This window comes from Nycticebus coucang, chromosome 10 (genome assembly GCF_027406575.1).
Source record: "Nycticebus coucang isolate mNycCou1 chromosome 10, mNycCou1.pri, whole genome shotgun sequence".
In the NCBI taxonomy this organism is placed as follows: Eukaryota; Metazoa; Chordata; class Mammalia; order Primates; family Lorisidae; genus Nycticebus; species Nycticebus coucang.
This window is the reverse complement of record NC_069789.1, coordinates 114907540-114934459: the sequence shown is the minus strand read 5'-3', so window position 1 is coordinate 114934459 and position 26920 is coordinate 114907540. Positions and strand designations below refer to the sequence as shown.

At 43.8% G+C, this 26920-nt stretch overlaps 1 protein-coding gene across 10 annotated transcripts in view; it reads right to left on the bottom strand.

Annotated features, from left to right (window-relative positions):
• LOC128597117 (zinc finger protein 883-like) overlaps positions 1-26920 on the bottom strand; it is a 27378-nt gene extending 458 nt beyond the window's left edge. Inside the window, exons 1-7 of one of the 10 annotated variants that reach the window (XR_008383209.1) lie at positions 26828-26920; positions 25341-25489; positions 24310-24436; positions 21158-21259; positions 18879-20330; positions 3362-4177; positions 2173-2256 (exon numbers count right to left, since the gene is read on the bottom strand). Coding sequence is in view for 5 of the 10 variants with exons in the window: in XM_053607197.1 (XP_053463172.1) it covers positions 18445-20330; positions 21158-21259; positions 24310-24436; positions 25341-25373 (2148 nt within the window). In the remaining 5 variants the exon portion in view is untranslated. Of the gene's footprint in view, positions 1-21; positions 4178-17791; positions 20331-21157; positions 21260-24309; positions 24437-24612; positions 24697-25340; positions 25490-26827 lie in introns of those variants that run through there. The other 9 variants (XR_008383205.1, XR_008383207.1, XR_008383208.1 and 6 more) reach the window with 9 other exon arrangements.

Genomic DNA, 26920 nt, shown 5'->3' with positions numbered 1-26920 from the left:
GAGGTGCCGAGCCATCAGTATTTTTAATTAGTAATCAAAAATATGCATATTTTGCTTAGTATTTAATTCCCTTCCCCCCTCCTTCCCTTTAGTGACAAGTATACTAGTGTCCTGCTCAAAGTAGTGGGAGAAAGTCCTCTGACTTAAGTTTTTTTTTTTTTGTTTGTTTTTTAAGGTGAGCTGATTTAAAGGCAAATACTGGTAGTATACAGCTATGGCAAAAAGTTGACAGAATATGAATGAAGTTTGGGGGAGACTTAGTTAACTTAGGACTGGCACCCCTTTCAATGACATATCCTATCAGGATGAATGAGATACTGTGGCAACAGATTTCAGTATCAGATCTCAGTAGGTGAATAGAATTTTATTTCTTTCATATCATATGTCCACTGTGGTTTGGCAGAGGGTTGGGGGGAATCTGCCTTGTCTCCTCAAGAGACCAGAGTGGCAAAGGCCCCATTTGGAACATCTGCAATGCTGCCTGTCACTTCCATTCATGTTGCCTGGGCCAGAACTATTCACACCAGCCCAAATGCAAAAAGGCTGAAAGTATCTCCTCCGTGCCTTAAGAGAGAGGAACTGAAAGTTGGTAAGCCCAGTAATTATTAGCACTGTACCCACTCGTGAGGATTTTCTGATTATTTGGGGAAGGGCTCATGATATAATAGTAAGTGATAAGGCAGGACATCAGCCATTATATTTAGAGGATTTACAAATAACAATAGTACAATGATTACAGAAAAAAGGATGAAGGAAATTCACTAAAATTTCAAGTGTTTTTAAGTTAAAGAAGTTTAGTTTCTTCCTCATACTTCTAAGTATTTCCCACAATGAATAGGTGCCATTTTCTATTACAGAAGTAATGCACTCTTTATTTTTTTTTTTCAAGACAGAGTTTTACTTTGTCGCCCCCGGTAGAGTACCATGGTGTTACAGCTCACAGCAACCTCCAGCTCTTGGGCTTCGGCAAGTCTCTTGCCTCAGCCTCCTGAGTACCTGGGACTACGGGCGCCCGTGACAACGCCCAGCTATTTTTTTTGTTGCAGTTTGGCCGGGGTCAGGTTTGAACTCACCACCCTGGGAATATGGGGCCAGGGCCCTACTCACTGAGCCACAGGCGCTGCGCAGTAACGCACTCTTTAAAAATATTCCAGCAATACAGAAGTGTACAGAGCAAAATGGAAAAGTCCCTCTGCCCCACCCTATTAGTTCCCTATAGAGAACAGTACATATTAGCTTTCTTTTTGATGTGTGTAGATTCTGGCATTTTAAGTGTCAGGTTGAAGTAGAAGAGGTGTCTCTAATGAATAGAAATCTTTTGGAAAGTTCCAGTCCCAGGGATTCCTGTAACCTAGAGAAATGGTTTTCAAATATTCTGTTCTTTAGCAGCAGAGCTCCTTTTAACATAGCATTTCCTAAAGTGTGGCAGACATATCACTACATTGGAAGATGATGTTATATTAAGTATCACTAACACTGAGGGAAGTCCCTTTTCTATTCTTTTACTCCTTTTGGACACCTCAGTGAAAAGGTATTGCTTTAATACCTCCCAGCTTCCTGTCTCTTCTTTGTTTTTGTTTGTTTGTTTTGTTTGGGGTTTTTTGAGACAGAGCCTCAAGCTGTCTCCCCAGGTAGAGTGCTGTGGCATCACAACTCACAGCAACCTCCAATCTCCCAACTCCTGGGCTTATGTGATTCTCTTGCCTCAGCCTCCCAAGTAACTGGGACTACAGGCGCCCGCCATAGCATCTGGCTATTTTTTGGTTGTAGTTGTCGTTTGGCAGGCCCCAGGCTGAGATTTGAACCTGCCAGCTCTGGTGTATGTGGCTGGTGCCTTAACCGTTTGAGCTACAGGCACCGAGCCCCTGTTTCTTCTTTGATAAACGAAGACTAAGACTCAAGCTCCAAGCTCAGCACTTTGGGTAGACAGTGGTATCTGTTAGCCATTTTCAAACAGTACTTTTTGTTGCATTTACTCTTAGGGCAAACTTTCCTTCATGGCAAGTGATGCTGGTTGTCCATTCACAATTGTCAAAAGTTTTAAGGGACATTGATTGAAATAAACGTTAGGAGAGTCTTGGTACAGGAGTCTTGGTGTCTCAGAAAGATGAAGCATCAAAAGAGGTGGCATATGGATGCCTAACATTAAGTACTGTTTTAAGAAAACTATACCTTGGGGTGGCACCTGTGGCTCAGTGAGTAGGGTGCTGGCCGCATATACCGAGGGTGGTGGGTTCGAATCCAGTCCCGGCCAAACTGCAACAAAAAATAGCCAGGAGTTGTGGCGGGCACCTGTAGTCCCAGCTACTCGAGAGGCTGAGGCAAGAGAATGGCCTAAGCCCAAGAGCTGGAGGTTGCTGTGAGCTGTGATGCTACAGCACTCTACCAAGAGCGACAAAGTGAAACTCTGTCTCTAACAAAAAAAAGAAGAAGAAGAAATAAAACTATACCTAGGAGCCCAATCTATGATATAAAACAGATAAAAGCGGAGTCCTCTAATTAAACGAAAATAGGGGTCACCCCCTCTCTCTGTCTGGCCTAGCTGCAGCTCTAGAACTCTGCAAAACTATAACTCCTAGTGCTGGAGAACTTAATGATTCACTGTCTTTCATGATTCATGAAACATGAATCCCTTTGACAGTATCTCAGTCTATGCTAATGTATCAGTATCAATATCCACTGAGAAGGAGATTTGAGCAATCAAGGCAGACAGCTTGTCCCACCATGACCTAAATGACCAATGTCCCGCACACTTCTCAGGCACTGGAGTATAAGACACTGCTGTTGCTGGTTATAATGAATGTCTGTCACTTCTCTAAGATCCATTCTTTGTCTCCCCAGCTGCCCTGGCTTCTCTTGGAGACACATGTCTTCAAAATTCCATCCCCATTTGTAGGCAAATAATATATAATCTAGTTAAGACAATCAGCATTCCCTTCTCTAGCCAAAGTGATTGGTTCACAGTTGGGCATCTGACCCAAGCTGGGCCAATGAGAGGAAATTTCAGGGTCTCTGCTGAGAACACTGGGATAAACGTACTCTCTCTCCTGCTGGGCATGGATTGTAAAAAGTAAAGAAGATGCTGCAGCCATCTTAATGTTAGGAGTCTGTAGTGGGTTGAATAAATGTCCCCCCCCCTGCCCAATTCATGCCTAGTTGGAACCTTGGAATGTAACCTTATAGAAAGAGATGGGGTGTTTGGAGATGTAATTAGATGAGATGAGACGAGATCATTACTGAGTTAGGGTGAACCCTAAATCCAGTGGTGTCATAAAAAGAGTTGAGGACACAGAGACATATAGAGAAAGCCATGTGAAAACAGGCAGAAATTAGAGTGATGTGGCCACGAGCTAAGCAATACCAGGAACCACCAGAAGCCGGAAGAGGCAAGGAAGGATCCTTTCCTAGAAACTTTGAAGGGAGCTTGGCTCTGTTGACACCTTGGTTGTCTGACTTCTGGCCTCCAGAGCTGTAAGAAAATAAATTCTTGTTATTTAAGCCATTGAACTTGTGGTAACTTATTACAGCAACCCTAACAATCTAGTAACAGGGATTCAGACTTAGATGAGGCAACACTTCAGGAAGCTAAGTGATCAGACAAGACAAAACTAGGTCCTTGCAGTCATGGTTGAGTTCCTGAGTTAGACCTCATGTTAACAAACCAAAGGGGCAAAACAACAACAACAAACCCCACAAGGGGCGTTATGCTGCTCAAGGAACAGAAAAACAATGACTGAGACAATGAGGACTGTCAAGGAAGAAAGGATTTATTGCAGGAGATGCGTCTGGTGGGAGGGGAAGGCACAGACTGTCTCAAATCCATGTCCCCAATCAACAGGGTTCCAGGGTTTTTTCTGCAGTTGGAAATGAATAGTGCATAAGGGAAATGTTAATGCCTTATGTGTTTGGGGTGGAGTACAGGGCATGCAAATGAAGTGAGAAATCATGCTAGTACACACATCCTATGAACAAAAAATGGTAGACAATTCCCTCCCAGTGTGGAGATTTTAGTATTTTAATGAACTAGAGATTAATACTGGTCATTCTTTCAGCCTTGTGCATAGGCTTGGTTGGTCCTTGAACACAATCTGTGGTGGCATATCACTTATCTTTTCTGAACAAACAGGTGGTGTAAGCCTCTGCAGTTTCCTCATGTCTGCAAGGAGATTCCGCATTCCTGGGAAAGAAACACAAAGTGGAATTCATCATGGCAGCAAAAAGTTACAAAGTTCTGGTCAGCAAATCTTACTGGCCTGAGGACTTGAAACATAAGAGAACTATAAAAAAAATTATTAAAAAATGTTCTCTTGCTTATGGATCCAGTTACACTTTTAGCTACCAAACCAGCAGAAGTATCTTTCTTGTTTGAGCTATTTTGAGTTAAGTTTTCTGCTAATTGACACCCCAAACGTCCTTATTAAGACATCCCCCCCCCAAAAAAAAGACATTCCCATTTAAAAGATAAGGAAACTGCATCAGACAGCAAAATGACTTAGGTAAGATTCAAAATTAGGTTCCTCATCAGATTTCTTTCACAGCTCATGAACTGAGTCATGGTCCCAAACCTGCACCAACCATTGGCAGAACAAAATGATAGAATCCTAACAGGCCTGAGGACCTAGAAGCTAGGCTGAATGGAGCCCACTTTCCACAACAAATAGCAGCCCTCATGAGACTAAAACAGGGTTTTGTTTACAAAGAAGGAAAGAGGACTTGGTATTAGAACTCAACCACAGTGTCTGTGGAAGTAAACAAAATATCGTAGTGTATATGCTGAGATAATGAGACATAGAAACAAAGCACCAGCCATGGGATATCCCTGCAAAGGGAGAGCTCAAATCCAGGTTATACTTATAGCATGTAATGAAAACTTAAAGCCCAATGAAATAGTTAGGGGAAAGATTCAAAATTATATAGTGCTCCTCTGGAAGTTCAACATAATAAATTGAAAATTAGGAATTTAAGAGGAGAGTATGATAGTTGGAATAATGCCTCTCAAAGATGTCCATGTCCTGTATGACCTTACAAAGCAAAGGGGGAGATTATCCTGGCTGATCCTGGTAGGCCCACTGTAATCACAAGGGTCCTTGTAAGAGGAAGGAGGCAGGGTGCTCAGAGTCAGAGACAGATTCAAAGATTCTAACTTGTGCGCTGTGAAGATAGAGGAAGGGGCCACAAAGAATGTAGGTGGCTTCTACAAACTGAAAATACAAGGAAACAGTTTCTACCCCAGAGCCTTCAGAAGGAATGTACCCCTGGTGACACCTTAACTTTAAACCTGTGAAACTCATTTTTGGACTTCTGACCTCTAAGATCATAAGAAAATAAATTTGTATTGGTTTATGCCACCAAATTTATAGTAATTTGTTATAGCAGCAATAGGAAACTAATTCAGGAATTATTAAGATGGATGATTTTGAGGGATTTCTTTTTTTTGTGATAAACATATGGCTGATTTATGTTTTAATCAAACCCTACATGTAGTTAAATTATATACAAAGTTTCAAATTCTTATTCAAAATAATAATACCCAGATAAACATAAAATAAAAACAATAAATGGATTCAAGGAATCTGTTCTTAAAAAGGAATACAATAATATGAAGTTTCAAGACTAGATGACTTCAATATTTGTCAGTGCGCACACATGGAGAGCAAGCATTTTGAATAAATGGTACATGGCATAGTCCACAAGTTTTATAGAAAATGCATTAAATCATGAATAAAAGACTAATTAGAAAATTTTAGTACATATTTTAAATCACTAAATATTATGTTATTAACATACAGATGCTATTAGTACACAAAAAGGCCATACTCCAGCATTTAGAGGAATAAAATTTCATTTGAAAATAAAGATAAAACTTTTATACTAGATATAATTTTTCTACTAGATAGTGAGAGTGTTGCGTGACCAGAGACACGAACGAACAGCAGCTTTGCCGTGGGTGTAAACTCGCTCCTGTAATTATTAAGTCAAGAAACAGACTACATGGGATGGGATGGCATGTAGTGAAGTTTTTATTTAGGGGTTTGATTTTATACCTTTCTAGCCATGTACACACTTAATCTATTATCTGTTAGTTTCACCATTACCTCATTTTACCTATCTGAAATCAACTTGAAAGGAAATATCCTGTTACCACATCAACACAATCACTTTTGCAGTAAACGTCTTCTTCTAGACATTGACTAATCTCTGGGCAGGTGTCTAAACAAAATCATAAAGAAGAAAGTAGCCACAGGGGAACAGAGTTAATGGAAGAATATCTTAAAGCATTCACTCAGTTTACTCAGTATGAAGTAAGGACTGTGTCTTTTCCTCAGGGCAGAGCACCTATAGACCTCTGACAATATGTTGTTAACATACGTCAACCCTCTGGCCTGTATCTCTGAGGAAAGGCGGCCTGCCCTTTGATCTCAGGCTTCACAGGGTGCACAGCTTCAGAGAATGGGCTTGTGGAATTTTTAACTCCAGGCAAGCCAAATCTGTGTTTGTCCCAGGGGGGCCCAGGTCCCTTAAGCCTCTGGAAGAATAGCAAGTCATTTTAAACTCACACCAAGCTCACTTTATGTGCTTGATGTAGGACATGTTTATTTCTAAATATTATCCTACAGAGAGTAACTGATATATGAAATAAATATGTAGAAGCACTGGGTAAGAGAAATGAACACAACCTTCTCCCAAGAAGACAGAGGAATGGCCAAGAAACACATGAAAAAATGCTCATTGTTCCTAATCATCAGAGAAAAGCAAATCAAAACTGTTGAGATATCACCTAACCCAGTGAGAACAGTCCACATCACAAAATTCCAGTGCTTCAGAAATTGGCAATACTGCAGAGAGGAAAAAAGTTTTTACGCTGTTGGTGGAATTTCAAACTAACACAGCATTTTTGGAAAGAAGTATGGAGAATGCTCAAAGAGCTAAAAGTAAACCTTCCATTTGGTCCCACAATCCCATAACTAGATATCTACTGAGAAGGAAAGGAAAAAGAAAAAACATTTTACCATAAGGGCATTTGCACTTGAATGGTTTCTAGCAGCTCAGTACATAATCACAAAGATGTGTGGAAACAGCCCAAGTGTCCATCAACCCATGAATGCATTCATACACTGTGGTATATGTACACCATGAAATACTATTCAGCCATAAAAAGTTGGAGACTTTACATCTTTTATGTTTACCTGTATGGAGCTGAAGAACATTCTCCTTAGTAAAGTATCTCAAGAATGAAAATCTCATGTACTCGATAATAATTGGAAACTAGCAGATGAACAAGTACAGGTTCACACAATAGGAAAACCACAATTTAAGAAGAGGGAAGGGGGAAGGTTAAGGGGCAGAGTAAGCCTCACCTGATAGATACAACGTAGAAGTATACCTCCTGGCTGAAGAAATCAAATACAATTTTGACTTTTCCTAAATGCAAAAAGGTAGTGCAATTATATGTACTTTTCTATTGAACGGAAATAAAAAAGATAGGCTTGGTGTCTGTAGCTCAAGCTGCTAAGACGCCAGCCACATACACCAGAGCTCACGGGTTCGAATCTATCCTGGGCCTACCAAACAACAATGAACTACAACCAAAAAAGAGCTGGACGTTGTGGCGGTTGCCTGTAGTCCCAGCTACTCGGGAGGCTGAGGCAAGAGAATCACTTACGCCCAGGAGTTGGAGGTTGCTGTGAGCTGTGAGCTGTGATGCCATGGCACTCTACCCAGGGCCACAGCTTGAGGCTCTGTCTCAAAAAAAAAAAAAAAAAGAAAGAAAGAAAGAAAGAAAAAGAAAGGAAAAAAAAGATAAGATGAAATATTTAGGAATAGATTATATTATCAATTAAATATAGATGAAGGAAAGTAGATGAAAATTCTACTGATTCTTCTCTTCCCTGAAGTAAATGTAAATATTCACATTAGATAAAATTAATATTTTATTAAATCAGAGGTTCTATTATCTAATTCACTTCAAAAAATGTGAAAATTATAGTATATTATTCTTAATCTTTGAAAACAATTATAGAAAGTTTTGAAATGCTGGGGACAAGACATGATTGCAAGAGGGACTTTACCTAACAATTGCAATCAGTGTAACCTGGTTTATTGTACCCTCAATGAATCCCCAACAATTAAAAAAAAAAAAAGAAAGTTTTGAAATGAAACAAATCAGAAATTAAAAACATAGTGAAAGGAAATTTGCCAAGTTAGTGTATTGGGAGGATTCACTCATATTTCTACACAACAAAAATAATTTGGCATCCATCCATGGAACAAATACATTTATGTAAATTTTGGGAGGTAAAGATAAGATTTTAAAACCCAGTGGCACTCCAGACCTAGGAGGGCCCTGAGAAAGCAGGGTCTCATACAGGTGGCAAAGTTAAAGACCCATTGCCCTGATTACAGATTAGAAAATGTCTTCGTCTAATTTGGTTCCACTGAGTCTCTAAGTCTTTTCAGCCAAAATCTGGGAGTGGTCTTGCTCATTCAGAGATGTGGGGGGAGACACACCTATCTGCACTCATGGAGGCAGATTGAAAATTTATGATGGTAAATTTATATTATATGTTTTCACCACAAATAATATTTAAATCACTAGAAGAGGCACAGCGCCCGTAGCATAGTGGTTAAGGCACCAGCCACATACACTGAAGTTGGTAGGTTCAAACCCGGCCCGGGCAAGCTAAAGAACTGTAACAAAAAAAATAGCCAGGTGTTGTAGCGGGTGCCTGTAGTCCCAGCTACTTAAGAGGCTAAGGCAAGAGAATCCCTTAAGCCCAAGAGTGTGAGGTTGCTGTGACCTGTGATGCCACAGCACTCCACTGAGGGAGAAATAGTAAGACTCCATCTCAAAAAAAAAAAAAAGTCACTAGAAGAGATACAGAGGTATAAATCTTTCTAAGAATTACCTTCAAATGACAGTTGTTATTCTCATACCATGATAACACCGATCCATGCCTAAACACAAGGGGAAATTAAGATTTTTCTTGCTATGTTCCTGAAAGCACTCCTGTGATTCAGTTGCAGCTCTTTTAGCTACAGTCCACCTCCAGTCCTTCCTGCGCACAGAGCCACACAGTAACCTGAAGGGAAACTTCTCAGGCACTCAATGGGAACCACGCCCATCCACACCTCTGGTATCAGACCCATCATGTGCAGACCCAACCTCAGAAGCCTACCCTAGTGCCTACCCTATAGATCAAAATTCTGAAGGCAGTCCACTTTTCCTAGAAACCAGAGAAGATTTAAAATCACACAAACCTTTCATGACAGCTCAAAGGCAGACTCCTCTGCAGAGCTAGGGGCAGCCTTGTGACCTTGCTACAACAATTATTCACTGAAAACCCAAAGCATATTCCTTTATACCAAATACCTAACAAGAAAATATATTTCCATGAAAAAAAAAAACAATTTATAAAAACTGGAAGAAATGTTTGAGCCTTTAAATGCACAGAGACCAATGCAGATTATAGTGTTTCTACTCTTAATCCTTCTATTCTAACTGTACTACAAGTCCTAAGCTGTACAATTAGGCAAGAACATGATGAAAACATTCAAATTCAAAAGAAAAAAGTAAAATTTTCACTGTTTTGCTAGGCTGAGCAAGAGTGAGACTCTATTTCTACTAAAAATACAAAAAATAAGTTGGGCATTGTAGCTGGCTATGTGTAGTCCCAGCTATTCTGAAGGCTGAGGCAGGAGGATCACTTGAACTCAGACGTTTGAAGGTTGCTGTGAGCTAGGTCAAGACCATGGCACTCTAGCCTGGGCAACACAGTAAGATTCTTTCTGGGTGTTTAGCTGTTGTCTCCTTTCTCTTCACATTCCAGGGCTCTTTCCTTTGTTCCAGACATGTGATCAGGTCTGGCTTAGAGGCAGCAAGTCCCAGGGAGACCAGGTTTCTATAGTTCTCTATCACCACATACCTGTACAAATTCTGCTGAGCAGTGTCCCCGCAGGCCCAATTTTCTGGAGAGAATTCTATAGACACATCCCTGAATGTGACTAGCTCCTTGGGCAATTAATGCCATTCACTGTCTGCATTTTCTTTTTCTTTTTTCTTTTTTTTTTTGAGACAGAGCCTCAAGCTGTCGCCCTGGGTAGAGTGCCATGGCATCACAGCTCACAGCAACCTCCAACACCTGGGCTCAAGCGATTCTCGTGCCTCCACCTCCCAAGTAGCTGGCACTTGCGGCACCCACCACAATGCCTAGCTACTTTTGGGCTGCAGCCGTTGTTGTTGTTTGGCAGGCCCGGGCTGGATTTGAACCCACCAGCTTAGGTGTATGTGGCTGGCACCTTAGCCGCTTGAGCCACAGGCGCCGAGCCACTGTCTGCATTTTCATAATCCTGTTCTGCGTAGATTCTAATGGAGTGTCCAGGTGGAACCTTTGATATATTTATCTGAGAACCAGCCATTTCTTTTTCTCCTTTTCCTAGTCTGGAATTTCTTTTCAGGTGAGATTTTCTCAAAGTCCGGCCTTATCTCCTGAATTCCAGGTGGAGGCCAGGTCATGTGAACAGATTCTAGATGAGATCCAGCTTGCTCTGTATTCCTGGGTTATTCTTTCTTTTTACATTTCTCTGGCTCCTTTCTTGTTTACAATTAGTTCCTGTACATCTCAATGGTCCAGGTGGAACAAGGCAGCATGAACAATCGGGTCAGAGGATTGGAAACACCATTTCTCTGTTTCCAAGGTGTCCTACAGATCTCCCAGGACCTGCAGGTCACAAGGTGAGAGAAGCTGCAGCAAAGACACCTGTGTCCTCACGGAGATGCTACAGCGAAGAGGAGACCACAGCTTGGTGCCTAGAGCAAGAGAAAAATCCTGTACCAGATCCTGGATCCAGCTCTACTTTTCGATTTTGAGGAATTTCATTCCTTCATTCAACAAATGTTCACCATATGCCAGGCCCTGTCCAGGGTGCTGGAGACGCCATTGGGAACAACACATGAAAGTCTTACCCCTGTGGAGTTCATGTTCCAGTTGGAAAGACAAACAATAAATAAATAAGTGAACTACATAGGACCCCAGATACACATTAAGGGGAAAAAAACAGGCAATGGGCTATGGACTATAAGGGTGTCTTAAGTCCATTCAGGCTGCTATAACAAACTTCCATATACTGGGTATCTTATAAACCCCAGAACATTTTTTTTTTTGAGATAGAGTCTTACTATATTGCCGTCAGAAGAGTGTCATGGCATCATAGCTCACAACAACCTCAAATGCTTGGGCTTAAGCGATTTTCTTGCCTCAGCCTCCCAAGTAGCTGGGACTACAGGTGCTCGCCACAACGCTGGGCTATTTTCTGGTTGCGGTTGTCATTGTTGATTTTAGCTGGCCCGGGCCAGGTTCAAACCTGCCAGCCTCAATGTATGTGGCTGGCGCCCTACTCACTGAGCTATGGGCACTGAGCCAACACCAGAAATTTATTTCTCATAATTTTGGGGGCTGAAAAGTCCAAGATCCACCAGCAGATTCTATGTTTGGTAAGGGCCCACTTTCAAGTTCATAGCACCTTCCTGTTGTGTCCTCACAGGGTGGAAGGGACAAAGGATTTCTCTGTGGCACTAATCTCTCTTTTATAAGGGCACTAATCTCTTTTATAAGGGCACTAAGGGTTCTACCCTCATGATCTAATTATCTCTAAAGGCCTTACCTCCAAATAATCACATTTGGGGTTAGGTTTCAACATATGAATTTTGGGGGGTAGCATTCAGGTCACAGCAGAGGGTAAGGCGGACTACTATTTGAAATGGGTGCTAAGGAAAAGCCTCTCTGAGAGGTGACTTTGAGCAGAGACTGAAGAGCAAGAATGAAGCAATGTTGATATCCACAAGAATTCCAGGCAGAGGGAACAGTTAACATGAAATGTACGGATATGGGAGTGCCTGGTGTACTTGGTAATGAGCAGGGAGGCCCAAAAGGCCAGGGAAGAATGAGCAAGGGGTGATGCCACCAGAGAGAGGACTGGGGGACAGAAGTGGAGAGCAGAGCCTGGACAGCATTTGAATGAACTTGACATGTATGGGGAGGGATGGGGGGACCTACTTTGGGCAGAAGTGTGATGTGATAGGTCTTATATTTCGGCAGGACTACTCAACAGCTGTGTTGAAACTAGACTGAGTTGGGGAAGAGATGGAGATAGGGAGACCAATAGGAGGCAACTGCAACCAGTCCAAGCAAAAGAGGATGGATGGCAAGAATATTGGAGGGGTAGGGCCTGGCTGAGGCACGTGGATTGCCTGAGCCAGAGCCAGACCTCATCTCTAAAAATAGCTAGGCATTGTGGTAGGTGCCTATAGTCCCAGCTACCTGGAGGCTGAGGCAAGAGAATCGCTTAAGCCCAAAAGTTTGAGGTTGCTGTGAGCTATGATGCCATGGCACTCTGCCAAGGGTGACAAAGTGAGGCTCTGCCTCTAAAAAAAGAAAAAAGTATTGGAGGGCTGAGAAGGGTCAAGTTCAACATTTGAATGGAGGGAAAGGAATAGACAAAACAGCTGCTTTCTTTCTGTTTGGTTTGCCAAGGTGTTAGGAGATGAGCCTTGAGCTGCCGATGGCCATTTTGCCACCATTTGGGGAGAACCTACAAGAAAACAAACCTGACCAAAAAGGAAGCAGAGCTGAGAGAACAGATAGTTGACAGGTCAGTTAAGCACCTGGATACATCTATTGCCGAAGGTGAAACTTTTCAATTACATGGGCCAATAAATTCCCTTTCTTCCATAAGCAAGCAAAATACTCTTGGCTGATAATAATTCTCCAGGGGTCCTCAAACTACGGCCTGCAGGCCACATGAGGCGGTGTGATTGTATTTGTTCCCATTTTGTTTTTTTTACTTCAAAATAAGGTATGTTCAGTGTGCATAGGAATTTGTTCATATGTTTGTTTTTTTTTAAACTATAGTCCGGCCCTCCAATGGTCTGAGAGACAGTGAACTGGCCCCCTGTTTAAAAAGTTTGAGGACGCCTGCATAAACCATGAAAAATCCAGATGGAATAAAATTTTAATTGTTAAAAAATTTAAAGTACTAGAATCAAATATAATTCTGATGCATAAAGAGATCTCTAAAAAAAAGAATAATAGAATCAAATATAAGAGAGATTTTTTTTTAAATAATCTTGGGAGTAAGGAAGGCCCTTCTATACTATAAGAGAAAATACAAATACATTTGAATATCTACGAAATTTAAAATTCTGTATAGCAAAATACACCATAAAAAATTGAAAGAATAGGCTCAGCACTTGTAGCTCAGCGGCTAGGGCACCAGCCACATACACTGGAGTTGGCGGATTCAAATCCACCCAGGCCTGCCAAAACAACAATGACAATTACAACCTAAAAATAGTTGGGCATTGTGGTGGGTGCCTGTAGTCCCAGCTACTTGGGAGGCTGAGGCAAGAGAATCACTTATGCCCAGGAGTTTGAGGTTGCTGTGATCTATGATGCCACAGGACTCTACCCAGGGTGACAGCTTGAGACTGTCTCAAAAAAAAAAAAAAATTGAAAGAATAATAGCAAATTGAGGGGACATGTTAGTAATGTATATACTAAAGAAAGGGTTAATGTGCATAATATATAAAGACTTGCTTTTTTTTTTTTTGTTTTTTAGAGACGAAATCTCATTTTGTCACCCTCGGCAGAGTGCCATGGCATCACAGCTCACAGCAACCTTCAGCTCTTGGGCTTAGGCAATTCTCTCGCCTCAGCCTCCTGAGTAACTGGGGCTACAGGTGCCTGCCACAACACCCGGCTATTTTTTGTTGCCGTTTGGCTGGGGTCGAGTTCGAACCCACCACCCTCGGTGTATGGGGCCAGCACCCTACTCACTGAGCCACAGGCACTGCTCAAGACTTGCTATTTTAAATCAATACAAAATATTGCTTAATTAAAAATGGGCAAAATGAGCTCGGTGCCTGTAGCTCAGCGGCTAGGGTGCCAGCTGCATATACCAGAGCTGGCAGGTTTGAATCCAGCCGAGGCCTGCTAAACAACAATGACAACTACAACAAAAAAATACCCGGGCAAGGGTGGCACCTGTGGCTCAAAGGAGTAAGGCGCCGGCCCCATGTGCCGGAGGTGGTGGGTTCAAACCCAGCCCCAGCCAAAAAAAAAAAAATACCTGGGCTTTGTAGTGGGCGCATGTAGTCCCAGCTACTTGGGAGGTTGAGGCAAGAGAATGACTTAAGCCGGGCGGTGCCTGTGACTCAGTGGGTAGGGCGCCAGCCCCATATACCGAGAGTGGCAGGTTCAAACCCGGCCCCAGTTAAACTGCAACAAAAAATAGCTGGGTGCTGTGGCGGGCACCTATGGTCCCAGCTACGTGGGAGGCTGAGACAAGAAAATTGCCTAGGAGTTGGAGGTTGCTGTGAGCTGTGTGACACCATGGCACTCTTCCAAGGGTGACATAGTGAGACTGTCTCAAAAATAAATAAATAAATAAATAAAATAAAATAAAAATAAAAATGGACAAAATATATTAATAGGCAATTTTCAGAATACATCATCAATAAACCCATAAAAGATCATTAATATCACTATCATTAGTACATTTTTACCTATCAGATTAAATCTGTTTAAAAAGGACTAATACCAAGTATTTGAGAAGGAAGTAGGAAAACAGAAAGGCACCCATATACACCTCCAGGAGTCATGTAAATTAGTTCATTCTTTCTTGAAGGACTATTTAGCAATAACTATGAAAATTTTAAATGTGGGCATTCTGTGATCCCAAATATTCTTGTAGGAATTCATCTTATGGACATAACACGTGCCAAGTAATGAATGTCTAATGATTGAAAAGAAAATGGAAACAATTTAAACGTCCATTAATAGGGATTGGTTAAATAAATTAAAGAAATCTTAACATGAACTATTTTGTAGCTGTTAAAAATAAAGATGCATATACATGTGCTTACATATGTATTTTGCATAATATATACAACATGTATTTTGCATTGTTGTGGGAAATTATCCACATTATATCAAGTGAGAAAAGTAAGTTGTAAAAGTATGTTTGTGTATGGTTATGCTATATAAATATATCTATGTGAATATGCAGAGGGTGCCAAGAAAAGTATACACATTAAACTGTATCAAAATTATAATACTCAATATATACAGATAACAAAAGATGAATACAAGTCACTTTTGTAATTGCAGAAGTCAAATGTAACTTGAGTATTACAAATTTAATACAGTTCTTTCCTTGCTTAAAATTTGTATAGATTTTTGGCACCCTGTGTGTGATCAGTTTCATAAAAACAAAAGAGGGGATTGGATTCACATTTACAGAAAAAAGTCTAGGATCTTTGGAATGAAGATTTATAAGGCACTACAGCTTCATTTTTGTTTTGTCTGAATCATTCACAAAGAATGAGTATTTTTTTTTTTTTGAGACAGATCCTTACTATGTTGCCCTCAGTAGAGTGCCATAGTGTCATAACTCATAACAACCTCAAACTCCTGGCTTCTTGCCTCAGCCTCCCCAGTAGCTTTGACTACATGCGCCTGTCACCACACCTGGCTAGTTTGTCTACGTTTAGTAGAGACAGGGTCTTGCTCTTGCTCAGGCTGGTATTGAACTCCTGACCTCCAGCAATCCACCCGTCTTGGCCTCCCAGAGTGCTAGGATTACAGGTGTAAGCCACTGCACCCGGCCTCATTATAACCTTATTCATAATTGGCAGAATTAGCCAACAAGTGTTAGTCAGGAGTTTAGAACAAAAACCCAAATGGGGAAATTTATTAGTAAATTATTCTTCACCTGTTCAATGACATAGTGTTAGCCCTAATGATACATATGATATATATGTGACAAAGACAGTGCCTGTGGCATAATCAGGGCAATTGGTCTGATTGAATAAATGAAATAAAGTTATATTTGTTTAAAATATTTAGAATATAAAAATTTTTAAAAATATGACTTCTAAGGGTGGCCAAATTGTGAGTAAATGGCTTCTATTTTTTTTAATCGAAAATTTCTGACAACATAGCCGGGCGTTGTGGCGGGCGCCTGTAGTCGCAGCTGCTCAGGAGGCTGAGGCAAGAGAATGGCGTAAGCCCAAGAGTCAGAGGTTGCTGTAAGCCTTGTGACGCCACGGCACCCTACCTGAGGGCGGTACAGTGAGACTCTGTCTCTACAAAAAAAAAAAAAAAAAAAAGTGAAAATTTCTGACAACATAGGATATAGAATACAGACTAAAACAAACAAACAAACATAAAGAAACACAACCAAGAATGACTAATGAGTCTCTCTAGCTGTGGAATCACAGGGAATTGGCATTTTATTTCATTCTTCTCTACACTTTCCAAATTACCCTCATGCTGAATATGTTATTTTATCCCCCAAATTTCCTGCTATAAAAGTATAAATAGGCCAAGCACAGTGGCTCAAGCCTGTAATCCCAACACTCTGAGAGGCCGAGGTGGGTGGATTGCTTCAGCTCACAGGTTCGAGACCATCCTGAGCCAGAGCGAGATTCCATCTCTACTAAAAATACAAAAAACTGAGGCAAAGGATTGCTTGAGCCCAAGAGTTGGAGGTTGCTGTGAGCTATGATTTTGCCATGGCACTCGACCTAGGGCAACAGCTTGAGACCCTCTCAAAAAAAAAGTATAAATATTATGTTTAAAATAAAAATAATATTATGTTTAAAAAATATGGTGAAAAATCTCCCTCTGGGCATGAGTAAAAATGAAGCTCATGCTCTTAAGGATCATTTTTTTTTTTTTTTTGAGACAGAGCCTCAAGCTGTCACCCTGGGTAGAGTGCCATGGTGTCACAGCTCACAGCAACCTCCAACTTTTGGACTTAAGTGATTCTCTTGCCTCAGCCTCCCAAGTAGCTGGGACTACAGGCGCCCACCACAATGCCCGGCTATTTTTTGGTTGTAGTTGTCATTGTTGTTTGGCAGGCCCAGGCTGGATTCGAACCTGCCAGCTCTGGTGTATATGGCTGGCACCTTAGCCACTTGAGCTACAGGTGCTGAACCTTAAACATCATTTTTATTCATGCCCAAAGGGAGATTTTTCATCATATTTTTAAACATAATATTATTTTTATTTTAAACATAATATTTATACTTTTTTTTTTTTTGAGACAGAGTCTCAAGCTGTCACCCTAGGTAGAGTGCCATGGCTTAGGAGCATGAGCTTGGCAGCGCCCGAAGCTCAGTGGGTAGGGTACTGGCCACATAATTCCAGGCTGGCAGGTTCAAACCTGGCCCAGACCAGCTAAACAATAAAGACAACTGCAACCAAAAAATAGCCAGGTGTTGTGGCAGGCACCTGTAGTCCCACCTACTTGGGAGGCTGAAGCAAGAGAATTGCTTAAGCCCAAAAGAGTTGGAGGTTGCTGTGAGCTGTCACTGATGCCATGGCTCTCTACTCAGGGCAACGTAGTGAGACTCCATCTCAAAAAAAAAAGCATAAGTTTAAGGCCAGGCGTGGTGGCTCATGCCTGTAATCCCAGCACTTGGGAGGCCGAGGCAGGTGGATTGCCTGAGCTCACAGGTTTGAGACCATCCTAAGCAAGAGTGAGACCTTGGGTGGCACCTGTGGCTCAAAGGGGTAGGGTGCCAGATCCATATGCTGGAGGTGGTGGGTTCAAAGCCAGCCCCGGCCAAAAACTGAAAAGAAAAAAAAAAAAAAGAGAGACCTTGTCTCTAAAAAAAACAAATTAACTGGGCATTGTGGTGAGCATCTGCACTCCCAGCTACTTGGGAGGCTGAGGCAAGAGGATCACTTGAACCCAAGAACTTGAGGTTGCTATAAGCTAAGATGCCACAGTACTCTACCGAGGGTGACCAAATGAGACTCTGTCTCAAAAAAAGAAAGAAAGAAAAACATGAGCTTACAAGGGTAATAGCTTTATAAAGCCTAAATCCTGGAAATGTAATAAACAGAAACAACAGGACATCTTAAATGGCTGTAAATATGTGGAACACATTTATTGTTTAAGCCAACTACAGGTTGTGAAATTTGTAGCTTAAAAGTTTTAAAGGGAACTAAAATAATTAATTTAGAAGGTTAATCTTTACAACTTTTCCTCCCTGACTATTCAGGCTCCAATTTAAGGAAAGTTTAACAAGCTCGGAAAGAGGAGTTCTTATAAAAGATCTCAGATGATGGCATCTCTTTTAGACATTTCCTAACTATACCACCAGCTGGGGACCTTGTAGGGCTGAGGAAATATGTATAATAAGCTCCCAAAACAATATAAGCTATCCAAGTTGGTGATAAGCTATACCATCCTCACTCTAGGGAACAAAGTAACAAACTATCTCAATATGTGTGGTAGGTGGGTTCCTAAACAGATTTCTGAAAGGTCATTGAAGGACCTGGATCCACCTGTTCCTGAAGGTGAAATTTTTCCTAGGGTTCCTAGTGTTGGTGAAGGCTGAACAGAACCTAACAGAAGAACTGCTAGTTCATTACACATTCAGGTTGTGTAGTCAGTGTAAGTTCTCTGATGATTAGCAAGCTGTGTGCCCCAAGCAAAGGCTTTCTCAAAATCATCACCCATATAGGCATTCTGCCCAGTGTGAAGTCTCTGATACTCAGTGAGGTGTGAACTCCAGCTGAAACCCTGCCTACGTTCTTTACAGGCATAGTGTTTACCACCAGTGTGGACTTTCTGATGTTGGAGAAGGTGTGAGATCTGGGTATAGGTTTTCCCGCAGTCATTACATTTGTAGGGCTTCTCTCCAGTATGAATTCTTTCGTGCTGAATTAAGTGGATACTCTGATTGAAGGCCTTCCCACATTCCTTACAGGCATAGGGTTTCTCACCAGTGTGAATTCTCTGATGTTGAGTGAGGGATGAATTATGACTAAAGGTTTTCCCACACTCTTTACACTTATAGGGTTTCTCACCAGTATGGATCTTCTGGTGCTCAATGAGATGGGTGCTCCGACTGAAGGCTTTCCCACACTCACTGCATTCATAGGGTTTCTCTCCAGTGTGAATCCTTTGGTGTTGAATAAGGTGGGAGATCTGGGTATAGGCTTTCCTACAAACTTGACACTCATAAGGTTTCTCTCCTGTGTGAATCCTCTGGTGGCGTGTGAGGGAAGAGTTCTGGCTGAAGGTTTTCCCACACTCGTTACATTTGTAGGGCTTCTCACCAGTGTGAATTGTCTGGTGTTGAATAAAGGATGAGGTGTGGCTGAAAGCCTTTCCACACTCACTGCATAGGTAGGGCTTTTCTTCCATGTGAATACTCTGGTGCCTCATGAGGTGGGAAATCTGTGTGTAAGCCTTCCCACACTCATGACACTCATAAGGTTTCTCACCAGTGTGGATTCTCTGGTGCTGAGTCAGGGAGGAACTGTGACTGAAGGCTTTGTGACACTCAGTGCATTCGTAGGGTTTCTCTCCAGTGTGGACTCGCTGATGCTGAGTTAGGGAGGAGCTGTGGCTGAAGGTCTTCCCACATTCATTGCATTTGTATGGTTTCTCCCCAGTGTGGATGGTTTGGTGTTGGGTGAGGGAAGAAGTGTGACAGAAGGCCTTGCCACACTCGCCACATTTGTAAGGCTTCTCCCCCGTGTGGATTTTCTGATGGCGGGTGAGGTGGGAGACCTGTGAGTAGAACTTCCCACACTCATCACATTTATAGGGTTTCTCCCCAGTGTGGCATCGCTGGTGTTTAATGAGGGATGAGCTCTGTGTGAAGGCCTTCCCACAGTCCTTGCATTTGTAGGGCTTCTCTCCAGTGTGAATCCTCTGATGCTCAGTAAGTGATGAGCTCTGAGTAAAGGTCTTGTCACATTCGTGGCAGGCATAGGGCTTCTCTCCTGTGTGAATGATATGATGCTGAATGAAATATGAGCTGTTGCTGAATGCCTTCCCACATTCATTGCACTTGTAGGGTTTCTCTCTAGTATGAATTCGCTGATGTAGAATATAGTCTGAATGGTAAACAAAGCCTTTCTCACATTCTGTGCAGTTAAATGGTTTCTTCTCTATGAAGGTCCTTTGGTGTTTCAAGGTCTTCTGTGGCCTGCTCCACTTCTGGGCCCTCTCTCCACCAGGTACTCTTTGCTTCCTGATGAGGACAGAGGCCCACCTCAGGTTTCTCTCAAACTCATTACTCCTGAGGCCTTTCTCCCCTGAGGTGTCTCCCTTGGTAGTAGCAAATAAGCACCTCAAATGCCTCTCCTGATTTCCCAGGTCCTCCAATGGATGGCAACATGCCTGGGGTTCCCTCAACTTGGCATCACCAAGTACAGCCCTTAAAATTCCCTCCACTGGTGAAGCTGACTGTCCACAAATACTCTTTTTTGGAGGTATCTCCTGAGTAGTCACAGAGCTCAAATCCAAGTCTGAAAGAAATGGAAAATATCAATACTATCTATCTCAGGACAAAGTAAATTGATTATTTGGCAGTGGCAGCATAAACTTGAAGAGAGAGTTTTCAAAATTTATGTTGCTGGCCAGGTGTGGTGGGTAACCACTATAATCCTAGCACTCCGGGAGGCTGAGGCAGGTGGATTGCCTGAGTCAGGAGTTTGAAACAAGACTTAAAAAGAGTGAGACCCCTGCTCTCTGCTAGCCAGCTGTCATAGAGGGCACCTGTAGTCCCAGCTACTAGGATGGCTGAGGCAAGAGGATTGCTTCAGTCCAAGAGTTTGAGATTGCTGTGAGCTCTGACACCATGGCACTCTACCCAGGATGACAGAGTGAGACTGTGTCTCAAAACAAACACACACACACACACACACACACACACACACACACGCACAAAAAAAAAAAAAAATCCATGGTAGGCCAAGTCCTATTTCTAGGTCTTTCCAAAGGCTATTCTCAATACATAATTACAATGATGACAACCATCAAAGTCACTACGGATTAGGGTGAAGGCATTGCTATGTGCCAGGCTCTGGGCACAAAGCAATTCTTGTTAACTCATTTATTCCTCCCAAGCCTAGATTCTAATATCATCTCCTTTTTAGAGATGAGAAAAATCAAGGCACAGAGAGGCTGAGGCCACACACACAGGAAGTGGTCAGCTGGAATTTGAACCCAGGTAGCCCAACTCCAGAGCCCACAATGACTGCCTGTGTGTTCTGCTGCCCCATTCCTGAATATGGCTCACTGACCATGATAGAGAGATAGGAAGAGGGTGCACCTGCTGGGCATCCTCACCCACCTGGACAGGTAATTTGCTGGGCTTCTCTTTCCTCCATCTGTGGTTCTTCCCCTCGCTCCAGACGGGAGATTATATCAGGTTTGGACCCAAGAAACCCTGCCCCTGGGAAAAGACAGGACAGTTGGCTGTGGGTGTCAAGATTCCAAGGTGGCCTGGGCACTGGGCCTGCAGGGGAGATATATATACACTGAGGGCCTAAGGATCCAAAACATGAATGGCCACCGTAGGACTCACATGTATGCCTAGAACACTGCAATGAGAGATTGAACTATGACATGGCCGTTTAAGGCTCTGGGTCCATGCTGTTCATGACAAGTGTGATGTTAAAGTGTAAAAAATCCAGTGTCATGTGTTTCAAAGACTTACTATGGAAAAGTTGTAAAGTCTCTCAATAATTTGTATATTGGTCATGATTTCAACGTGTTAAAATGATACTACCTTAGATAGCTTGAGGTAAATAAAATGCATTATTAAAATTAATTATATTTGTTACTTTTTATTTTATTTATTTTTTTTTTTTGTAGTTTTGAGGCACAGGCGCCACCCAACGTTTTATGTTTTAACATGGTCCCTAGACAATTTAAAATTACTTAAGTGGGTCATATCCTATTTCTGATGGACAACTCTACTCTAGATTCATCTACACTCAAAGCCTTCTGCTCTAAGACTTCTAGAAACATAAGTCACAATACTCTCATTTTAAAATGGGAAACTTGAGGAGCAGGTTTAAGGCGACATGATAAGCTCAAAGGGGATGAGGGTATGGGGATCTCGGCCCTTCTGAGGGAGGAGTTCTAGAGACCATCATCTATACAAGGTTGAAACTCAGGGGACAGACTGCAGGGACATCATTCTGAATGTGCAGAAAAGGCAGAACACTGCAGACCTGAGATGGTCCCCTTTGGAAATGCCTCCTGGCAAGGTGGACCTTGGGTGGCTTCTGGGAACCTGATTTTGAGGGCTCCCAGCATTTCCTGACTGATGGGAGGGGCTCATTGGCCCAAATCTATTTGTGTGAACAGTTCATAGTCAATGACCGCCTTCTTCTTGGGAATCTGACATTTGGGTACATGTTGGAGGAGGCCACAAAACTAGTCCCATAACAACTCCAGGACTGAGCCTCTGGGGAGTCTCCCTAGAAATAGCATTTCACAAATGCTGCCACCCATCCCTGCTGGGGGAATTATGCACATCTTGTGTTACCCACACAGGGAGAGGATTCTGGAAGCTTGTGCCTGTTTTTTTCTGGATGTCACCCATGCTCCATTTCTCTTTGCTGACTGTGCCTTGCACCTTTTCACTATAATAAACAGTCATGTTGTTGAGTCTGACTACGGGCTGAGAAATGTGAGTCCTGACAAATCACTGAGCCTGGGGGTGGTCTTGGGGACCCCAACACGAAGTTTGAGCCAAATTTTTTTTTTTTTTGAGACAGAGTCTCACTATGTAGCCCTTGGTAGAGTGCCGTGGCGTCACAGCTCACAACAACCTCAAACTCTTGGGCTTAAGCTATTCTCTTGCTGCCTCATCCTCCCAAGTAGCTGGGACTACAGGAGCCTGCCACAACGCCCGGCCATTTTTTTGTTGCAGTTGTCATTGTTGTTTAGCTGGCCCAGGCTGGGTTTGAACCTGCCAGCCTGGGTGTATGTGGCCAGCACCCTACTCACTGAGATACCGGTATTGCCATTGAGCCAAGTTTTTGATGACTGTCCAGAGAAAGTGTGTAAGAGGAGGGCTGAGGATGGAGTCTCCATATTGACACTGCTACTTAAGGGAAAAGCAGAGAGAAGAGTTAGAAAAAGAGATTGAGGAGGGAGATATCCGAGAGTGTGCTGGTGTGAGAGAGAGAAGAAGGCCAGAGCAGGGCTGGAGCTGGGAAGGTGAAGAGGGGGCAGGAAGGTAGGGGCAAGGGTAGCCAGGGATCTATGGCCTGAATGCTTGTGTCTCTCCAAATCCATATGTTGAGGCCTAACTCTGATGTGATGGTACTAGGAGGTGAGCCTTGGGAGGTGATTAGGTCATGGAGCTCTTGTTTTGTTTTGAGACTGAGTCTCACTATGTTGCCCTCATTAGAGTCCTATAGTGTCATAGCTCACAGCAACCTCAAACCCTTGGGCTCAAGTGATCCACTTGCCTCAGCCTCCCAAGTAGCTGAGACTACAGGCGCCCGCCTCAACACTCATCTATTTTTAGAGAGGTGGGGTCTCACATTTGCTCAGGTTGGTCTGGAACTCCTGAGCTCAAGCAATCCACCTGCCTTGGCCTCCCAGAGTGCTAGGATTACAGGTGTGAGCCACTGCACCCGGCCCATGGAGCTCTAGTGATTGGGATTGTGTCCTTATAAAACAGGCCCCAGAGAGCTCTCTTGTTCCTGTCATCATGTGGGGTTGGAGTGAGAAGGTACCATCTAGGAACTAGGAAGTGGGTCCTCACCACACACTGAATCTGCCATTGCCTCCCTCTCCCACTTCTCTCCAGAACTGGAAGATAGAAATTTCTGCTGTTCTAGGCCACCTGGTTGATAGTATTTTGTTATGGCAGGTCAAACTACGACATGGGGAAAGGATGGTGCCTGGGGATTGGAGATGGGGTGCTGACCAGAGACGGAGCCCTGGAGAGAGAGAGGCAGGACAGTGGGTGTTCCGAGCTCCACATGAGGTGAATGTGAGGGGTGGCTGGGGGAGCCACACCAGGAGCAGGTGGGTGGGCATGTGACATCTGGGAGACACGTCTAGGGAACAGCATTTATGTGCTCTGAGGAGAAGATGTTGAAGTTGCCTCAGGACCTGCCAATGGAGAGCACTTCCAGGAGGCCCCTGCAGTCTGAGATTCAGGACAGTTGTTCTAGCTTCGAGCCTGAAGCCCCAGAACGGATAGGTCACCATTGTGGAGAAGGAATCATGAGAACAGGGCAGGGACACTGGCTGAAGATCTTACAGGACCCAGGTTTTTATGGGACAGGCCAAGGCCTCGGTCCTCCCTGTCAACTGGGACTGTAGGACCAGCTGGCAGAAAGAGGAAGACGAGGCAGGCACGAGGCACAGTAAGAGTCTGGAGGGCCCCAAACAGCCCCAGCAGAAGCCTGCACAAATGACAAGAGTGTGCAGAGGGGCATAGACCTCTTCTTGGAGAAGGCTGGGTGTAGGCCTCACCCAGTGAGAGAAGGTTCTTGTAGTTCTCCAGCATCACATCACGGTACAGCTCTCTCTGGCCAGGCCCCAGCCGGCCCCACTCCTCCAGGGTGAAGTCCACAACCACATCATTGAAGGTCACTGATTCCTGTGAGGACCAATTTTACACTGTGGAAGGCACATCCTTCTGGAACTCTGAGGCAGGAGATGTCATGGGTCAAGGCCCACTACTGCTCCTGGAGTGGTGGAACACTCTGACTCTGCAGAGTTGTGATGACTGAATCAAACTGGCCCATGGGGAGGTAAACAGTCTAAGGCACTCACCAGCCCATGGGAACCATGGCACAGAGCAGAACAAGGCAAGGAGCCCTTCCATGTGACTCTTCACTGCCATCTGTTGGACAGTCACTGTAACATACCAATTATTTTAGTATCTGCCTGAAAATTGCCACAATAAATTTATCTTTTTTTTTTTTGCAGTTTTTGACAGGGGCTGGGTTTGAACCTGCCACCTCCAGCACATGGGGCTGGTGCCCTACTCCTTTGAGCCACAGGTGCTGCCCCATACACAATAAATTTATCAATGTATGAGGTGTAAGAGGTGAGCCCTCCCTCTGAGATGAGGCACCTTTGTTCAGGGCATAGTCCACACACTTGTACATGACAGCCCTAAGAAACAGTTTTATAAAAACTGTCAAGCCATTATGTCCTTCTCTATTCCAGGCCCCATCCCTGATTCTGACCCCTATTCCTGACTCCAGGGATAAGGCTCAGGGGTGAAGCAAAACTTTCCACTGCCCATTTGGTCTGGTAACCAAAAGGCTGCTGAGTGTCTAATAATTCATTTTTAGACTGTGTCATGAGGTCCCAGCTGACAGAAGTCTGCATCTGCCCCTGCCTTCCCAGCACCTCCCAGCCTCAGAGCTCCCCACTCTTCATAGCCTTTCTCCCAGTTCCGGGAGAGGAAGAAGGCCTTCGGATCATTCACAGAAATGGAGAGGGCCCTCTGAAGTCCACAAAGTCATCTCGGGGAAGAGAAAGCCCAAACTCACCTGGCTCTCTGCCATCAGGGTCCCAGTGGCCATTGCTGGGTCCTGGGCATGCACCTCCAAGAGAAGGATCTAGACCAGAGCAGAGAAGGTGTTGTGGCTTAGACAGATTCTTACACAAGAAACCTGATGACAGAGGGGTCCCTGGTGTCCTAAGGATGAAGGCAAAGGCTGAGACAGGCCACCTAAGGCTGCCAGGATGGATGACTGTAATGACAACAGGTTCAGCTCATCTCGCCCACACCACAGCTCTCGGACATAGGAACTACAATTATCCCCAGAAAAAGAAATTGTGGTCACAAGAGGTCAAAGCCCTTGCTTAAGGTCATAGAGATAAGTGTCAGAGCAGGATCTGAATCCAGAAGTCTGGCTGCAGAGTTATATCCCCCCTCAGGGTCCTGCTATGTTACCCAGGCTGGTTTTGAACTACTGGGTTTCAGTGATCCTCCCACTCCCACCTCCCAAAATGCTGATATTACTGTGCACAACCCCCTCTTTTTTCCTTATAATTTTTTTATTATGGTAAAATATACATAATACTTACCATCTTAATTATTTAAAGTCTACAATCCAGTAGCATTCAGTACATTCAATGTTGTGTAACAACAACCTCTACATATATTTAGTTCTAGAATATCTACATCACCCCAAAAAGCAATCCTGTACCCATTAAGCAACCCCCTCCAAAGTTCCCTCTCTATCCCTTGGCAACCACCGATTGGAGAAATAAGGACAGAGACCTGGGTGGGGACAAGGATGGGGAAGGGTGTAGGGACCCAGAGAGAAGGACAGAGACCCAAAGAGAAAGAGGGACAGAGACTGAGAGAAAGGGACAGAGACTTGGGAGGGCGGACAGAGACCCACAGAGGAGGAGAAAACACCTAGAGAGCCAGGGACACACAGGGGAAGCAGGGGGCAGACAGACACAGACAGGGCAGAGACCAGAGTGTGTGGGGGAAAGAGTCCGAGGACTGATGGAGCTGAGGGGACGATGAGACAGACAGAGAAGAGAGAGAGAGAAAAAGAAATGAGAGACTCAGAAAAGATGCTCAGGATTAAGGGTGCTGAGACCAAGGGTGTGACATCAGTGTTGCTCTCAGGCTTTGAAGTCAGAATCCACGGGTTCGGGGTCTACCAACTAATAGCTCCGTGACCTGAGAGAAGTCACGGAGTCTCCCCGAGGCTCAGTTTTTTCACCCGCATAAGCGAGGACAGGCAGATTTCCCTTCCTAGTAGATCGCTCTGCCTCGCGCTCGGCCGGGCTCCTGGCAAACAGCAGGTGCCCAATTCCTGTACACCGAGTAGTTCAGGCCGCTCAGATGCTGTGGAAGTGGGATATCCGAGGCCGGATCGCGAATGACACGAGGCGGCGGGGCGTCACCCACAGCGCCCTTCCCCCTCCCACCTACGCCTGACTCGGGCCCGCCCCCTCAGCCAACCGACATAGCTCAGCTCTCTGCTCCAGTCGGGTCCTGAGGGTCGGAACTCACCTGTGCGTAGGTGCGGGATCCGCAGGGCAGTCAAGGCTCCCCTGTCTCCGTGGACTGCGCCTGCGCGGTCACTGTCTGGGAACTATCAGTCCC